Source organism: the organism of the source record quoted next, unplaced genomic scaffold, assembly GCF_019419815.1.
Source record: "Pyrus x bretschneideri cultivar Hongxiangsu unplaced genomic scaffold, Pyrus_bretschneideri_v1 Contig13, whole genome shotgun sequence".
Lineage (NCBI taxonomy): Eukaryota > Viridiplantae > Streptophyta > Magnoliopsida > Rosales > Rosaceae > Pyrus > Pyrus x bretschneideri.
Window position 1 is genome coordinate 2,108,252 of NW_025999424.1, and position 16,740 is coordinate 2,124,991.

The 16,740-nt window shown below is 38.5% G+C and overlaps 3 protein-coding genes across 5 annotated transcripts; all 3 read left to right on the forward strand.

Annotated features, from left to right (window-relative positions):
* The first annotated feature begins 178 nt into the window (after window positions 1-178).
* Window positions 179-5,539, forward strand: LOC103939637 (senescence-associated carboxylesterase 101). 3 transcript variants are annotated; one of them, XM_009349744.3, is made up of 5 exons: window positions 179-432; window positions 1,331-1,378; window positions 2,521-2,875; window positions 3,695-4,258; window positions 4,518-5,539. In XM_009349744.3, the coding sequence occupies exons 2-5, from the start codon at window positions 1,368-1,370 to the stop codon at window positions 5,385-5,387; spliced, it is 1,800 nt and encodes a 599-aa protein (XP_009348019.2). In that variant the 5' UTR covers window positions 179-432; window positions 1,331-1,367; the 3' UTR covers window positions 5,388-5,539. The 3 variants fall into 3 exon arrangements, with proteins under 3 accessions (XP_009348019.2, XP_048434871.1, XP_048434873.1); XM_048578914.1 differs by having other exon boundaries at window positions 1,338-1,378; XM_048578916.1 differs by lacking the exon at window positions 1,331-1,378.
* A 1,741-nt stretch (window positions 5,540-7,280) lies between these two features.
* On the forward strand, window positions 7,281-11,843 carry LOC103928444 (senescence-associated carboxylesterase 101-like). The gene is made up of 4 exons (XM_048578917.1): window positions 7,281-7,431; window positions 8,654-9,008; window positions 10,059-10,622; window positions 10,867-11,843. The coding sequence occupies exons 1-4, from the start codon at window positions 7,421-7,423 to the stop codon at window positions 11,734-11,736; spliced, it is 1,800 nt and encodes a 599-aa protein (XP_048434874.1). The 5' UTR covers window positions 7,281-7,420; the 3' UTR covers window positions 11,737-11,843.
* A 2,806-nt stretch (window positions 11,844-14,649) lies between these two features.
* Window positions 14,650-16,315, forward strand: LOC103928448 (peroxidase 31). Its single transcript, XM_018642847.2, has one exon. It carries the CDS (start codon window positions 15,174-15,176, stop codon window positions 16,155-16,157), a length of 984 nt encoding a protein of 327 aa, XP_018498363.2. The 5' UTR covers window positions 14,650-15,173; the 3' UTR covers window positions 16,158-16,315.
* Window positions 16,316-16,740: the final 425 nt, after the last annotated feature.

Genomic DNA, 16,740 nt, shown 5'->3' on the forward strand with positions numbered 1-16,740 from the left:
TGAATTTTGATATTTTTTTGATATTTTAATTACAAGACATTTTATTTTGATCATATAGTGATTAACCGAAAGAAATTAGTAGATTCCTCAATTTTCAGGAGATATTTGTTATTTTGTCTTTATTGAACCTTGTTTTGTGAGCTACTTAGGTCCACATGTTTCCCCTTGTCTCCGGCTCTCTCTCTCTCTCTTCCTTATCCCCACCACTCTCCTTCCCTCACTTCACTCTCTTCTCTCTTTCCTCTCATCAGGAAAGCACACAAACACAACAACAGCAGCAGCAGCAGCTGCAGCACACCACCATCCCTCACCCTCTATTTGAACCCCACGAACCCAGAAACGGCGAGGGACTCTTCCCCAGTTTTCCAGCGAGACCCGTGAGTTTGCAGGCATTTTCCGGCCATCTTCGGCCACCTTTTGGCTTACAAATAGGTATAATCTTATTCCTCTCGTCTTAAGCTTCGTTTTGACATATTATAGGTCCAATTTGACTAAGAAATGAGGAAGTTATAACATTTTAAAGTTTACCCATTTTCCGGCGACCTCCGCGGCTTTCGAGCCATTTTCCGGCCAAACCATGACGATTTAGCCGTTGAGAAATGTACCATTTTTTTTGGTCTCATCGAGAAGTATGATTTTCGTTTTTGAATCATTCGATTTCGTTGAGTATCGAAAAAATTATGAACGTTTAAAGTTTAGTCAGTTTCCAACGAGTTCATCGCGAAACATTTAAGGTGACGGAATTCGGTCGGCAACGGAGCCTGACCCGATGAACATGGGGACGAAAGTCCATCGGTAAGGCTGCGTTGACCATATTGTATTGCTAGTAGGTGAATTCAGACAAAAAAACAGAAAGCTCAACGGCCATTCCGAATCCCTCAGATTAACTCGTTAGACTTAGATTTCTCTGTAAATTTCTTTGTATTCTTCCGCGAATGTTTAGTTGCTAAAATCAAATCATGTATTAAGTTACTCTGGAATTTTCGTACGGATGAATAAGCTGGAAGCAACCGGGAATAAATAATTATCTGAACTTTAACACGTAAACGTAGATAACAGGACCAGAGGCAAAGCATCGAGGCAAAGGTCCAGCCCTCCCTCCTCGGGGAACCTTATAGGAACAAGATCCGTTGACGACGACGTAGACTTTCCTGTGCATTGTCGACTTGGAGAACACAATGAAAAATCCCTTGTTTACTTGTTGGGAAATTCCCTCGTGGTGCCCTTTGGTTGGTGTGGACAATGAGGTCCATAAGAATAATAATAGCATTAGAACTGTTTCCTCTTCTATATAAAGGACACTGACCATCCTGTTTTCCAAATCTTTCAGTCTACAGTGTTTTAAGCAGATCGCCAAAAGCTTGAAGATGAACAACCAGTAAGTTAATTTCAAACTCTTCCGATCCTTGTTTTTCTTTGAATCCCTTGTCATTGATTTTTCTTATAGTTTATTAGGATAATATTTGGCTACTTAAAAATGAGTAGAAACTTCAACACAAAATTGTGTTTTAATCATAGAGTTTTGTACTTATGATCATAACCGTTCATACTATGAATCACAAAGTAACGATTATATTTGTAAAAAATAAACTAAAACTATGGTCGTTTAGTCAATCTATTGTAGCAAATACATTAATGGTTCGTAATGTTTTTACCAATACTATTCATTTGTTTTTAAACAGTTTGATGACTAAACAACCTTAATTTTAATTTATTTTTTGCATAGACAATATATATGAGATGATTTATAATATGAACGGTTTTGATTATAAACACGAACTTTTATAAATTGAAGTGTTTTGCATGAAACTTCTTAGGGTTAATTTTGGGGAAAATATTTACAAAGCGCGTCTAGTAGAAGCTGTTCTTAAGAAGCATATGCACTATGTGCAGCTTTAAGAAGCATTTCCAAGTTTCCAAGTGCTTAATTGAGAAACACTTGAGTAAAGTAAAAGAAAAATGCGTATGAGTAAAGTAAAAGACAAGTGCTTATGAGTAAAGTAAAAGAAAAATGCGTATGAGCAAAGTAAAAGACAATTGCTTATGAGTAAAGTAAAAGAAAAATGCTTATGAGTAAAGTAAAAGATAAGTGCTTATGAGTAAAGTTTCTCGCGGAGGCAATATTTAATATATGTTCGTATGGTTTAACAAAGTGGAATTTCATTCTTACAAGTCTATTGTTAAACTGACCTTATTAGAAGCACGATGAAATTTTATGAAAAATGCTTTTATGATTCGCACACTTTTATGACATGTTTACATAAGGCTAATCAAAATGAAAAAGCGGAATTGAATTTTAATTACGGAGTATTCCAGTATTTATCAAATATTGATAATAAAAAAATTGTTCGGACACAGATTTTGTAATCCAATTCCAAAATTTGGAGAAATTCGGTTCTCTACAACCTGATGGAAATTAAATTCCGCCGACATTTTTGATTGTTCTACTGACATTTTTAACTATTTCAAAAGCATTCCCTCCAATTAACTTTGCTTCAATTTTTTGTTGGTGATGGACAGAATTAGCAGTGCGGGGCTTGAACTAGCAAATGTGCTGGTGACTTCTCCTCCCCTGCACCAGTCATGGGACGCGGTTCGGAAGCAAAAGCCCCAGACAGCTGATGATCCGAATGCACAAATGGCCTTGTACATTAGTGAAACGAAGCACTCAAACACCACCATCATATCTTTTCTTACTTCACCAGTTAAGGTTCAAGATCCACAAGCGATGATTTCATCGACGACTCTCAAGGACACAAATTTTCTCCTCTTCGAGTTTTTGTGCAGCAAAAAAACACCAAGTTTCTCCGTCAATGAATTGGCAATCAAATTCTTCGCCTTGAATCACACCAACCTCGATCTTCTGCGAACAAAGGTGTGCACTGTTATCTTTGATAATATTTAAAAAAGAAGTTTCTTCGCTTTTGAGAAATTCTTATATAAGAACTTGTTCATTCATTGCCTAGTTAAAAATAGACATAGAGACAGAAGAAAGGACGAATCAAATAAATTTTTTTTTTCTTTCCAATTTTTGCCTTTTCTTTTTCTACTGAATTAAACTTTTTCATCACTTTGACACTATTAATTTTAGCGAGAAACGGTTAAAAATGATATTTATAATGTTAGATTACTTTCTACTTAATTAGTTTGGCTTCTTTGGCAACTCTTAATATTAACGAGAAACACTTACAAAGACCTCATTATTAGTGTTATAAGTGATGAAATTTAAGGTTCCATCATAAACCAATTGGCGATATGAGGTGTAACTCAATACCATATAAGCACATAGCAAACCTTGTGCCTTACCGATGTGGGACAACTCTCAACACGCTCCCGCATTTGTCAGATTTTCAAGCCTACACGTGAACAACAACTAGATAACGTGGAGCGCGTGTGGCCATTGGGCTTCACACGTGGACAACTTGCTCTGATACCACGATGAAATTGTGGTTACACCATAAAATCAATTGGCGATATGAGGAGTAACTCAAGACCATATAAGCACATAGCAAACCTTGTCAATAAGAGCCGAATGTTGTAAAGTCGATTCTATTTTGTTTTGTTGTCGTTCAAAATGGAGTTGAATGGTTTTTTTTTTTACCACGAATGTATTTTGAGGAACTTATTTGTAAAGACGTCTCCGAATTAATTATACAGCAGTTCAGTAATTGACTAACTTAATGTAATATTTCAGCTGGTAGAAAGCAGCAATTCCAACTCATCGATACTTCTCACTGGACATTCTTTTGGAGGCTGTGTAGCTAGCCTTTTCACCTTATGGCTGCTACAAAGCCTCAACTTGTCGAAAGCGAAGCGTCCCCTTTGCATCACTTTCGGTTCACCCTTGACCGGTGACGAACAACTCCGACAATGTGTGTTGCAATTCTCAACATGGAGTTCTTGCTTCTTGAATGTAGCCTCTATCAACGATCCTGTACCTAAAGCCTTCCTAACCGCTTCGCAAGCGAGTGATTACAAGCCTTTCGGAACATTCCTATTGTGCTCCGCATCGGGTGGTTCTTGCTTTGAGGACCCTGATGCCATTTTGCAACTGTTGGTGGAAACCAGCTCTCAGAGTGCTCAAATTCAAGGTCCGAATTTGGGGTTTCAGTATTTCGATTACGGACAGCTTTTGAGTGATCTCAAGCTGAAGGCATTTTCTAGAGATGTCTTTGAGTTGGTTGAAGAGGATACAGTTCCACTTAAAGCTGGAATTAAAACACAACTGGCAGCAATATTTGGAGTTAATAGCTCACAGGTATCCAACTTTCCACACAAATGTTTGATTTGATGATGATTCAGAGAATGGTTTCTGCACAAACCTGTTTATTTTTGTCTCTTGATTTTCTTTTACTTTATTTAATCCGAATATTGGAAATAAGCACGGGTGTGCCGGGGGCAATCACATCCCATGTTTTTTTCGAACTATATATATATATATATATATATATATATTTTTTTTTTTTTTTTTTTTTTTTTACTTCTACTAACTCTTTTCGCAAATCATTTTGTAAAAGTCATTGCAGCAGCAACAACCCGACATAAATTTCGGCAACCTGATGCAAAAGATGGAAACTCAAGAACGTAACTATGCGATTGAGAAGACGCAGGTTTACAGTTCTTTCTGGAAATTGAATGAGATTAAAAAGTACATGGTCTACATGGAAGGGTACAAGAAAGAGTCCAAAGAGATGGGAATTGGATACTATGACAGGTACAGAAACAAGCGTTGCTCGGGTGACATTAATGCCGAAGAGTACAAGAAGAAGCTCTCGAATTACTGGGAGGACACGGTTGCAGAAGTTGAGAGCAATCCCCAGAAAGAAGGAGCCGCAATGCGTACTCGTTTCCTATTTGGTGGAACGAATTACAGAAGGATGATCGAACCGCTTCACATTGCAGAGTACTACAAGGAAGGTGGAAAAGATTACATAAAGGAAAGGCCTCGGCATTTCGTTCTGTTGGAGCAATGGTTCAATGAAGACGTGGAAAAGAAGAAGGCAGAGAGAGAGCAGAAAGAAAGGGAGAACCCCCAACTGCGTAGCGAAACCAAATCGAACTCAAAAGCGAAGAATGTGGCTTCAAGTCTGAATGATGATTCTTGTTTTTGGGTGCATGTCGAGGAAGCGCATATCTTATGCAATGAACAAGCGAGTAATCCAAATGCCAAGCAAATGCTGATCGAATTTGAGCAGTACGTGCTGAATAATCTCGAGAAGTTTGCAGTGACGCCTGATATTTTCTTGGCCCAAAGCAGCTACATGCAATGGTGGAACGAGTACGAAAAAAGGGTGGGAAATGACTATTCCTCACCACTCGCCGAGGTCATGAAGCGTCACACTTATACCAAGTATGCGGAGGGCGTCTCGGTTCTTGCTGATATATAATCCAAGATAATTAAGTTTTAAGCAAGTAATTAAATCAGATAAAGCAAGATTAGTTTATGTTGTATTGCTCATGATCTTCATAGAGAAGGATATGCGGTACTTGCAGGGCTTGTTGGTGCTACTACTTTCTAATATTTTTGTTTGTGGTTTCATTTTGTTTTGGGCTCTAGCTCTCTTGTACAAAGAAAAAATAATGTGTGGGCTCTAGCTCTCTTCCATCAAATCTACCCAATCAATCAATCCGGATCTTTGAAATTTGATCCAACGACTAAAAACAGAGGGTCTTTTAAAAGTTATAATAACTTTAGCCATTAGATCAAATTTCAAGAGTCTGTATTGATTGATTTGGTAGATTTGGTGGAAGGGATTCGAAGAGAATCCCTTTCCGATTTAAATAGACATTGCCATCACTGCCAAATATTTGGAAAATAACTAAACATGGGAACAAAACCCAGCTTAGATGGGACCGGCATGCACATGCACATGCAAAAATGCAGTTCTCATCGCATCCGTTTCTCATCTGTACAATTAATCTCTGTAATTTTCAACAAACCCTTTTGTTTTGGTTCCGACAGTTTTCCACTTTTGATCTTCCGGTCCTACTGTAAATGTGCTTTCGTACTTTCTGCTCAAAGGGCAAAGGGCCATTTTCATTTTAAGTTTAACTGCCCAATAAAAAATATATGTTTTCCGGTCTTTATTTCTCAACTTCCCGTTCGACTTTATGGACTATCCATTATATTTTCCTTCTGGTTTAATCGATTAAATGATCGAAAGAAAATTAAGAGACAAAAAATTAGAAAGGGAGTGCAAGAGGTAAAAAAAGGAAAATAAAAAGGAGAATTAAGATTCGTTTGACTACTATATAGACTATAGTTTTTAAATTATAGTTTCAATTCTTATTTCTTGAAAATTGAAATTAGTTCCAAAAAAAAAAAAAACACGAAATGGTGTAAACAAGCTACGAGAAAAACTTATAAGAGGTTGAGTTACTTCTCATATTGTCAATTAATTTTATAGTGGAACCTCAACTTTCTTCATGAATCATGGTATTAAAGCCAGATTGTCCCACATGTGAAGCCAAACGGCCACATGTGCTCCATGTCACTCCGTTGTATTGTTCATGTGTTAGGCTCGAAAATTCGCTACACGTGAGGAGGCATGTTGAGAATGAGTCCCACATTGATAGAAGAAAGAACTTGGCATGGACTTATAAGAGGTTGAGTTACTCGTTATATTAACGAGTTATTAACAAAAAGTTCAAGGCCATTCCCTATCCCTCAGATTAACTCGTTAGATTTCTTTGTAAATTTCTTTGTATTCTTCCGCGAATGTTTAGTTGCTAAAATCAAATCATGTATTAAATTACTCTGGAATTTTTGTTACGGATGAATAAGCTGGAAGCAACCGGGAATAAATAATTATTTGAACTTTAACCCGTAAACATACATAAGAGGACCAGAGGCAAAGCATCGAGGGAAAGGTCCATCCCTCCTTCCTCCGGGAACCTTATGGTACCGTTTGGTACGTGGGACGGGACGGAATAGAGTGGGACAAGGCGTTCCGTCCCACGTTTGGTGCGCCTAAAACGGGTGGAACGACCTGTTCCACGGGACGAGTTTTGAGTGAATTTTCGTTCCACCTCACCCTCCTGGAACGACTCGTTCCACATCTGTGGAACACAAAATTATAACCTCTTCGTCTCCTTCTTCTTCCTCCTTGTTTCCATCCGAGGGCATCTTTGCTCCCGCTCCGTTCCGTCATGTCCCGTCCCGTCCCGTCCCATCTGCATACCAAACGATACCTTTAGGGACAAGATCCGTTGACGACGACGTAGACTTTCCCGTGCATTGTCGACTTGGAGAACACAATGAAAAATCCCTTGTTTACTTGTTGGGAAATTCCCTCGGGGGGCCCATGAGAATAATAATAGCTTTAGAACTGTTTCCTCTTCTATATAAAGGACACTGGCCATCCTGTTTTCCAGATCTTTCAAACTACAGTGTTTTAAGCAGATCGCCAAAAGCTTGAAGATGAACAACCAGTAAGTTAATTTCAAACTCTCCCGATCCTTGTTTTTCTTTGAATCCTTTGTCATTGATTTATCTTATGGTTTATTAGGATAATACTTGGTTACTTAAAGTTGAGTAGAAATTCCTATACAAAACTCTTAGTGTTTTAATCATAGAGCTTTGTACTTATGATCATAACCGTTCATACTATAAATCACACTGTAAAGATCATCTTTGTAAAAAATAAATTAAAATTAAGGTCGTTTAATCAATTTATTGTAGCAAATGCATAAACGGTTCGTAATGCTTTTACCAATACCGTTCATTTGTTTTTACACAATTTGATGACTAAACGACTTTAGTTTTAATTTATTTTTTGCAGAGGCAATCTGTGTAGGGGGATTTATAATATGAACGGTTCTGATTATAAACACGAGCTTCTATAAATTGATAACAAATAATTTTGAGAAATTTTGAATAGGAGTTTCTACTCATCTTTAAGAATACTCATCTTTAAAAAGCTAAGTATTGCTCGTTTATTAGACCTAAGTATGATTCTACTCAATGTAGTTTGACAAATTTCCACTTTATCCATGTGTGTCGATTGTCGTGATTAAGCGGATCATGTCTAGAACGGCTTCTGGAATGGCTATAAGTGTTTTGCATGAAACTTCTTAGGGTTAATTTTGGGGAAAAAACTTACGAAGCACGTCTAGATAGTAGAAGCTTTTTTAAAAGAAGCATATGCGTGTTCTTCAAAAAAAAAAAAAAAGAAGCATATGCGCTATGTGCAGCTTTAAGAAGCATTTCCAAGTTTCCAAGTGCTTTGTTGAGAAACACTTTGAGTAAAGTAAAAGAAAAATGCTTATGAGTAAGGTAAAATATAAGTGCTTATGAGTAGAGTTTCTCGCGGAGGCAATATTTAATAAATGTTCATATGCTTTAACAAAGTGGAATTTCATTCTTACAAGTCTTTTGCTAAACTGACCTTATTAGAAGCACAATGAAATTTTATAGAAATTGCTTTTATGATTCATACACACTTTTATGACATGTTTACGTAAGGATAGACGAAATAAAAAAGCAGAATTGAATTTCAATTCTGGAGTACTCTAGTATTTATCAAATATTGAAAATATAAAAAAAAAAAAAAAAAAAAAAGTACTTTTGATTGTTCCACTGACATTTTTAACTATTTCAAAAGCATTCCCTCCATTTAACTTTGCTTCATTTTTTTTTGTTGGTGATGGACAGAATTAGCAGTGCGGGGCTTGAACTAGCAAATGTGCTGGTGACTTCTCCTCCCCTGCACCAGTCATGGGACGCGGTTCGGAAGCAAAAGCTCCAGACAGCTGATGATCCGAATGCACAAATGGCCTTGTGCATTAGTGAAACGAAGCACTCAAACACCACCATCATATCTTTTCTTACTTCACCAGTCAAGGTTCAAGATCCACAAGCGATGATTTCATCGACGACTCTCAAGGACACAAATTTTCTCCTCTTCGAGTTTTTGTGCAGCAAAAAAACACCAAGTTTCTCCGTCAATGAATTGGCAATCAAATTCTTCGCCTTGAATCACACCAACCTCGATCTTCTGCGAACAAAGGTGTGTACTGTTTTCTCTGATAATATTTAAAAAAGAAGTTTCTTCGCTTACGAGAAATCCTTATATAAGAACTTGTTCATTCATTGCCTACTTAAAAATAGACATAAAGACGGAAGAAAGGACAAATCAAATAATTTTATTTTATTTTTCCAATTTTTGTCTACACTTCTCCTACTGAATCAAACTTTTTCTTCGCTTTGACAATTATTAATTTTAGTGAGAAATGTAAGAATTAATATGCACACGCAAGCCATCAACATAATCAACGTAGTGATAGGATTGCATCCACGAACAACCTTAGTACATAACCCTATATGCAATCTGCCAAAGCGACTTACCTGATGTTGTTGCCATTGAATGAACAAGTGAATCAGTCTTCTACTTCCAGCACACAGCGATGACCTCTACTAGTAAATAGGGTTTAGTTCTCGAGAGTCTTATTGTGTGGAAGCAGGGACTTCTTCAATATGTATATATATATACCAAATTATCCTATCAGAGTTCCACTAATACCGGCCTATTATCAGTAGTAGTGATAAACTCTATCCTCATAACAAATTCAAGTCTCATCGTGATTCTTATCTCTCAATAAATACTTGATAAGTACTCCTTTTAGATTGGATGCACAATAATTAAACTCCACAACTCCTATTATATCAAGGATCTCAAATTTCTTCAACCACACAACTCGCATAATGAGTTTACGTGTAATTCAAGAAATCTAGTTGTTATCTCATTGTCATTCACACGTAGTCTAACAAGAAACAGTTATAAATTATATTTATAATGTTAGATTACTTTCTACTTAATTAGTTTGGCTTTTTTGACAACTCTTAATATTAGCGAGAAACACTTACAAACACCTCATTATTAGTGTTATAAGAACCGAATGTTGTAAAGTCGATTCTATTTTGTTTTGTTGTTGTTCAAAATGGAGTTGAATGTTTATTTTTTCACCACGAATGTACTTTGGGGAACTTATTTGTACAGATGTCTCCGAATTAATTATATAGCGGTTCAGTAATTGACTAACTTAATGTAATATTTCAACTGGTAGAAAGCAGCAATTCCAACTCATCGATACTTATCACTGGACATTCTTTTGGAGGTTGTGTGGCTATCCTTTTCACCTTATGGCTGCTACAAAGCCTCAACTTGTCGAAAGCGAAGCGTCCCCTTTGCATCACTTTCGGTTCACCCTTGACCGGTAACGAACAACTCCGACAATGTGTGTTGCAATTCTCAACATGGAGTTCTTGCTTCTTGAATGTAGCCTCTATCAATGATCCTGTACCTAAAGCCTTCCTAACCGCTTCGCAAGCGAGTGATTACAAGCCCTTCGGAACATTCCTATTGTGCTCCGCTTCGGGTGGTTCTTGCTTTGAGGACCCTGATGCCATTTTGCAACTGTTGGTGGAAACCAGCTCTCAGAGTGCTCAAATTCAAGGTCCGAATTTGGGGTTTCAGTATTTCGATTACGGACAGATTTTGAGTGATCTCAAGCTGAAGGCATTTTCTAGAGATGTCTTTGAGTTGGTTGAAGAGGATACAGTTCCACTTAAAGCTGGAATTAAAACACAATTGGCAGCAATATTTGGAGTTGATAGCTCACAGGTATCCAACTTTCCACACAAATGTTTGATTTGATGAAGATTCAGACAATGGTTTCTGCACAAACCTGTTTATTTTTGTCTCTTGATTTTCTTTTACTTTATTTAATCCGAAGATTGGAAATAAACACGGGTGTGCTGGGGACAATCACATCCCATGTTTTTTTCGACCTATATATATATATATATATATATTTTTCTTTTTTTTTTACTTCTACTAACTTTTTTCGCAAATCATTTTGTAAAAGTCATTGCAGCAGCAACAACCCGACATAAATTTCTGCAATCTGATACAAAAGATGGAAACTCAAGAACGTAACCACGTGATCGAGAAGACGCAGGTTTACAGTTCTTTCTGGAAATTGAATGAGATTAAAAAGTACATGGTCTACATGGAAGGGTACAAGAAGGAGTCGAAAGAGATAGGAATTGGATACCATGACAGTTACAGAAACAAGCGTTACTCGGGTGAGATTAATGCCGCAGAGTACAAGAAGAAGCTCTCGAATTACTGGGAGGACACGGTTGCAGAAGTTGAGAGCAATCCCCAGAAAGAAGGAGCCGCAATGCGTACTCGTTTCCTATTTGGTGGAACGAATTACAGAAGGATGATCGAACCGCTTCACATTGCAGAGTACTACAAGGAAGGTGGAAAAGATTACATAAAGGAAAGGCCTCGACATTTCGTTCTGTTGGAGCAATGGTTCAATGAAGACGCGGAAAAGAAGAAGCCAGAGAGGCAGCAGAAAGAAAAGGAGAACCCCCAACTGCGTAGCGAAAGCAAGTCAAACTCAAAAGCGAAGAACGTAGCTTCAAGTCTGAATGATGATTCTTGTTTTTGGGTGCATGTCGAGGAAGCGCATATCTTATGCAATGAACAAGCGAGTAATCCAAATGCCAAGCAAATGCTGATCGAATTTGAGCAGTACGTGCTGAATAATCTCGAGAAGTTTGCAGTGACGCCTGATATTTTCTTGGCCCAAAGCAGCTACATGCAATGGTGGAACGAGTACGAAAAAAGGGTGGGAAATGACTATTCCTCACCACTCGCCAAGGTCATGAAGCGTCACACTTATACCAAGTATGCGGAGGGGGTCTCGGTTCTTGCCGATATATAATCCAAGAAAATTAAGTTTTAAGCAAGTAATTAAATCAGATAAAGCAAGATTAGTTATGCTGTATTACTCATGATCTTCATAGAGAAAGATGTGCAGTACTTGCAGGGCTTGTTGGTGCTACTACTTTCGAATATTTTTTTATTGTGGTTTCATTTTGTTTTGGGCTCTAGCTCTCTTGTACAAAGAAAAAGAATGCGTGGGGTATTGTTTAATTATGATGTTGTAATTTTCACACAATACGTAATATGTTATAACGGAACAAAAAGATATATATGTCAAGATAGATAGGCCTGGGGACACAATACTTATATGACAACTACATATATGAATGTTTTGGATGAGCCGTTGATTTAGATGGGAAGGGCTCCTCTCCGGATCCTTTCATCAAATTCACCCAATCAACCAATCCGGGTTCTTGAAATTTGATCCAACGGTTAAAAACAGAGGGCCCTTTAAAAGTTTAAATAACTTTAACCGTTTGATCAAATTTCAAAAACTCGAATTGATTGATTGGGTGAATTTGGTGAAAGAGATCCGAAAATGATCGCTTTCCGATTTAAATAGACATTGCCGTCACTGCCAAATATTTGGAAAATAACTAAACATGGGAACAAAACCCAGCTTAGATGGGACCGGCATGCACATGCACATGCAAAAATGTTCTCATCGCATCTGTTTCTCATCTGTACAATTAATCTCTGTAATTTTCAACAAACCCTTTTGTTTTGGTTCAGACAGTTTTCCACTTTTGATCGTCCGGTCCTACTGTAAATGTGCTTTCGTGCTTTCTGCTCAAAGGGCAAGGGCCATTTTCTTTTTAAGTTTAACTGCCCAATAAAAAATAGGGGCTTTTTTATATGAATATATAGTAACAAAAAATTAGACCTATTTTAAAAGTTACTAAAACTTGGACATATTTCAAAAGGTGGCCTATAAAATTTGACCTATTTCAAAATTTTCCGATAAAATATATGTTTTCCGGTCTTTATTTTTCAACTTCTCGTTCAACTTTATAGACTCTTCATTATATTTTCCTTCTGGTTTAATCGATTAAATGATCGAAAGAAAATTAAGAGACAAAAAATTAGATAGGAAGTGCAAGAGACAAAAAATTAGATAGGAAGTGCAAGAGGTAAAAAAAAGGAAAATAAAAAGGAGAATTAAGATTCGTTTGATTGCTATATAGTTTTTAAATTTTAGTTTCAATTCTTATTTTTTGAAAATTGAAATTAGTTCCAAAAAAAAAAAAGTTTTTTTAGTTTTCAAAAAGGAAAAAAAAAAAACATGAAATGGTGTAAAACAAGCTATAAGAAAAACTTGTAACAGGTTGGGTTACTCTCCATATTGTCAATTGGTTTTATGGTGGAATCTCAATTTTCTTCATGGTTGTTGACCCTAAAAATTACAAAGCCTACTTGGCGTGCAGGCCGAGTAACTAATGAGCTAAGTCTGTCATTCGGTTGATGCAAGGCGTGCCAACTCGTTAGCCGAGCTTGGCCGAGGAGTACAATTTGTTGATGTTGCGTTGAGCGCACTGCTGACTTCTTGATCTTGCGACTGCGGTCGAGGAAGGAACACGTCTCGGCCCTCGGGTTCTAGAGCCTGAACACAAGGTTGTTAGTTATGGGAATTTCAATATCAAATTCAGCTTTCAATGTGCCAAATGTAGTAACTTGTAACATCTTACTTCGCCGAGAAGGCTAATGAGATGACCTCTACCAATAAGGATTCGAAAACCCTTCTCGACCGAGACTTGGATAGGTAACCAGTCGGCTGATTCACAATGCTGTTTGCCTTCACAATATTGTTTATCCAAATTGAAGGTGTGTTGTCGGAAAAAGAAAATAAAAATTCTCAAGATGTTTGAGAGGTTTGCGCATGTCAATTTGTGTGTTGAATTAGATATGCTTTTTCCCGCTTCCATTGCATTTGTATTTATAGAACTGAAGTACTTGCTTTGCACGGTCAGATAATATTGCAGAGTTTAATTGCAACTCTAATACTTGAAGTTTATCTGTGTCAAAAGCCAAGCATATCCTCATATTGTGGTTCGTGACTTCTAAAATAAAGCCTATCTAAGCTTCCATATCACACCAGAAACCTAGCACACCTAGGCTTCTGATCACATAAAAAAAACTGCCATCAGAAGCCTTTTTAAAACCATTCGATCACTTCCATCACCATGCAAAAATAAAAACCTAGCCTACCTAGGTTTCCTATGTCATCATTACAAACCTAGCTTTTCTAGGCTTGTCCCATCATCCAAAGCCATCACCTTTATTGTGGCATGCATCCTAACCCTATTTGAATGCATTTCAAATTCATTTTTAACTTCCATGTGCCGGCAGATATTCCAAATCAACTCGAACTGTACTGCTCGCTTGGAATATAACTTACATTTTATTTATCTGATAGAAGAAAATGTTAGGATAATTCACATTAAAAGATAATTATTATAATAAAAATTATAATATTATCCTTTAATAATGACAAAAAATATCTCTACTTTTCCATCCAATGATTGAGAGCTATGCTCACTCAACGGTCTTGATTGCACAGGCCAATGGTGTAAATTTAGATCCATACAATGGTAATAAAGTCAGATTGTTCCACGTGTGAAGCCAAACGGCTACATATGCTATATGTCATCCCGTTGTATTGTTCATGTGTTAGGTTCGAAAATTCGTTACACGTGAGGAGGCGTGTTGAGAATGAATCACGTATTAATGAGAGAATAGACTTTATATGAACTTATAAAAAGTTGAGTTACTCTTCATAGTAACGAGTTATAAATTTATAACAAAAAAGTTATAAAAAATTAAATTTATTAATATGTATCAATTAACAATAGAACACATGTTTAGCCCTTGGAATTGAAAATACAACCGGATCACCGACGATTACATGATTCAATAACAACACGAAAGAGAGCTGAGCTGGGATGGGATGGAAATCGCCAGTCCACGTTGATGTTGGACCGTTTGATTGGCGACAGTGATGTATCACGTGACCGACGATATAAGCGGCAAATACAACGTTGCCCTTGCCCCTTTCTCCCCAGTATCCACCTAACCAAGCCTCCATTTAATGACTTATCATCTACAATCTTTTGCCATGGAATAGGGGCATTTCCGTCATTCCATAAACCTCGAACCGAAGTCCAGCCCATAATTTAAGTGGGCCGTCCATTGTTCCTGACCACGATTCCCGTGATTGACGGTGGATAGAGTGCCGCGTGGTCACTCGCTTCCCCTCCTCTCTCTCCCCCCGCCCCCGTAGATCCGTCTCATTTAGCTCACTGTCTCTCTCTGTTCTCTTCCTCCTCCTCAGAGCTGAAATTCAAAGAGCTCAGTTCTTCCTCCGAGCTAGTTAAACATCCACCGCCCGCCAGCTGAAGTAGTTGCAGAAGCAACAGCCGCCGCAGAGAGAAGCTAAGTATGGCGGCATTCCTCATTGTCCTCCTCACATCTCTACTAGCTCTCCCCACTCTCCCCGCCGCCGAATCCCGACTCTACACCAACTACTACCAAAAGTCGTGCCCGAGATTCGCCCAAATCGTCCAAGACACCGTCACCAACAAGCAGATAACGAACCCCACGACCGCCGCCGGCACCCTCCGCCTCTTCTTCCACGACTGCCTTCACAACGGCTGCGACGGCTCCATTCTCCTCTCCTCCACCCCCTTCAACAAGGCCGAGCGCGACGCCGACATTAACCTCTCCCTCCCCGGAGACGCCTTCGACGTCGTTGTCCGCGCCAAGACCGCCCTTGAGCTCGCCTGCCCCAACACCGTCTCCTGCGCCGACATCATCGCCGTCGCCACCCGCGATCTCGTAACCATGATGGGCGGCCCCTTCTACAATGTCCCCCTCGGCCGCCGCGACGGCCGCTCCTCCAAAGCCTCCGCCGTCGAAGGCACCCTCCCCCGCCCCGCCATGTCCATCTCCCAGCTCATCGAGATCTTCGGGTCCAGGGGCTTCTCCGTCCAGGAAATGGTCGCCCTCAGCGGGGCCCACACCATCGGGTTCTCCCACTGCAGCGAGTTCAGCTCGGCGATCTACAACTACAGCAAGTTGGCGCAGTCCGACCCGAATTACAACCCGAGATTCGCATCCGGGTTGCAGCAGGCCTGCGCGGATATCAAGAAAAACCCGACGCTCTCCGTCTTTAACGACGTTATGACGCCCAACAAATTCGACAATGTCTACTACCAGAACTTGCCAAAGGGTCTGGGGGTTTTGAAATCGGACCACGCGCTGTTTAACGACGCCAGGACGCGGCCGTTTGTCGAGCTGTACGCCAACGACCAGAACCGCTTTTTTCGGGATTTTGCCAAGGCGATGGAGAAGCTGGGCGTGTTAGGGATTCAGACCGGAAGACGCGGAGAGATTAGGCACAGATGCGACGAGTCTAATTATTAGTTAATTAATCATTTCAAAAGAAAAAATTAGACTTTGTTTTAATTTCTTTGTTGTCGTTTTTATTTTATTTTTGGCGCTTTCTAAGTGCATTTTGTTGTGAGATCCAATATTTGTGAGAAAACCTGATACTATGTATACATGTTTAATTTTTTTTGTTACCGGGATATATGTTCTGATTTTGCGTAAAATCGAACGCAATAATGTTTTAGAATTTATACAATCGATCCCACTTGATAAGAGATATTTATTGTTATTGTATCGGGATATTTGTTGAGCTGAAATCTACACTGCATCTTTCTTTTATAATTTTTGTAAAAAATTTGTGTTCAATTTTCTCTTTAGTCTTGGTTTTATGATGAATCCTCGTATTGTGTGTATTGATTTTGGAAATTGTGTGGTTTAATTAAGGTAATGGGGAAGTGTTTGTCTTGTTTGTTGTAATACACTACTCCAAGATTTGTTTTTGTTCAATCGATACCATAATATAATCTAATTACAATTGTGGCATTCAAACTGAAGTGTGAAGCGAACAAAAACTTGAGCACGGACATTTCAACTCCGTTATTTGTGCAGACTTCTTATT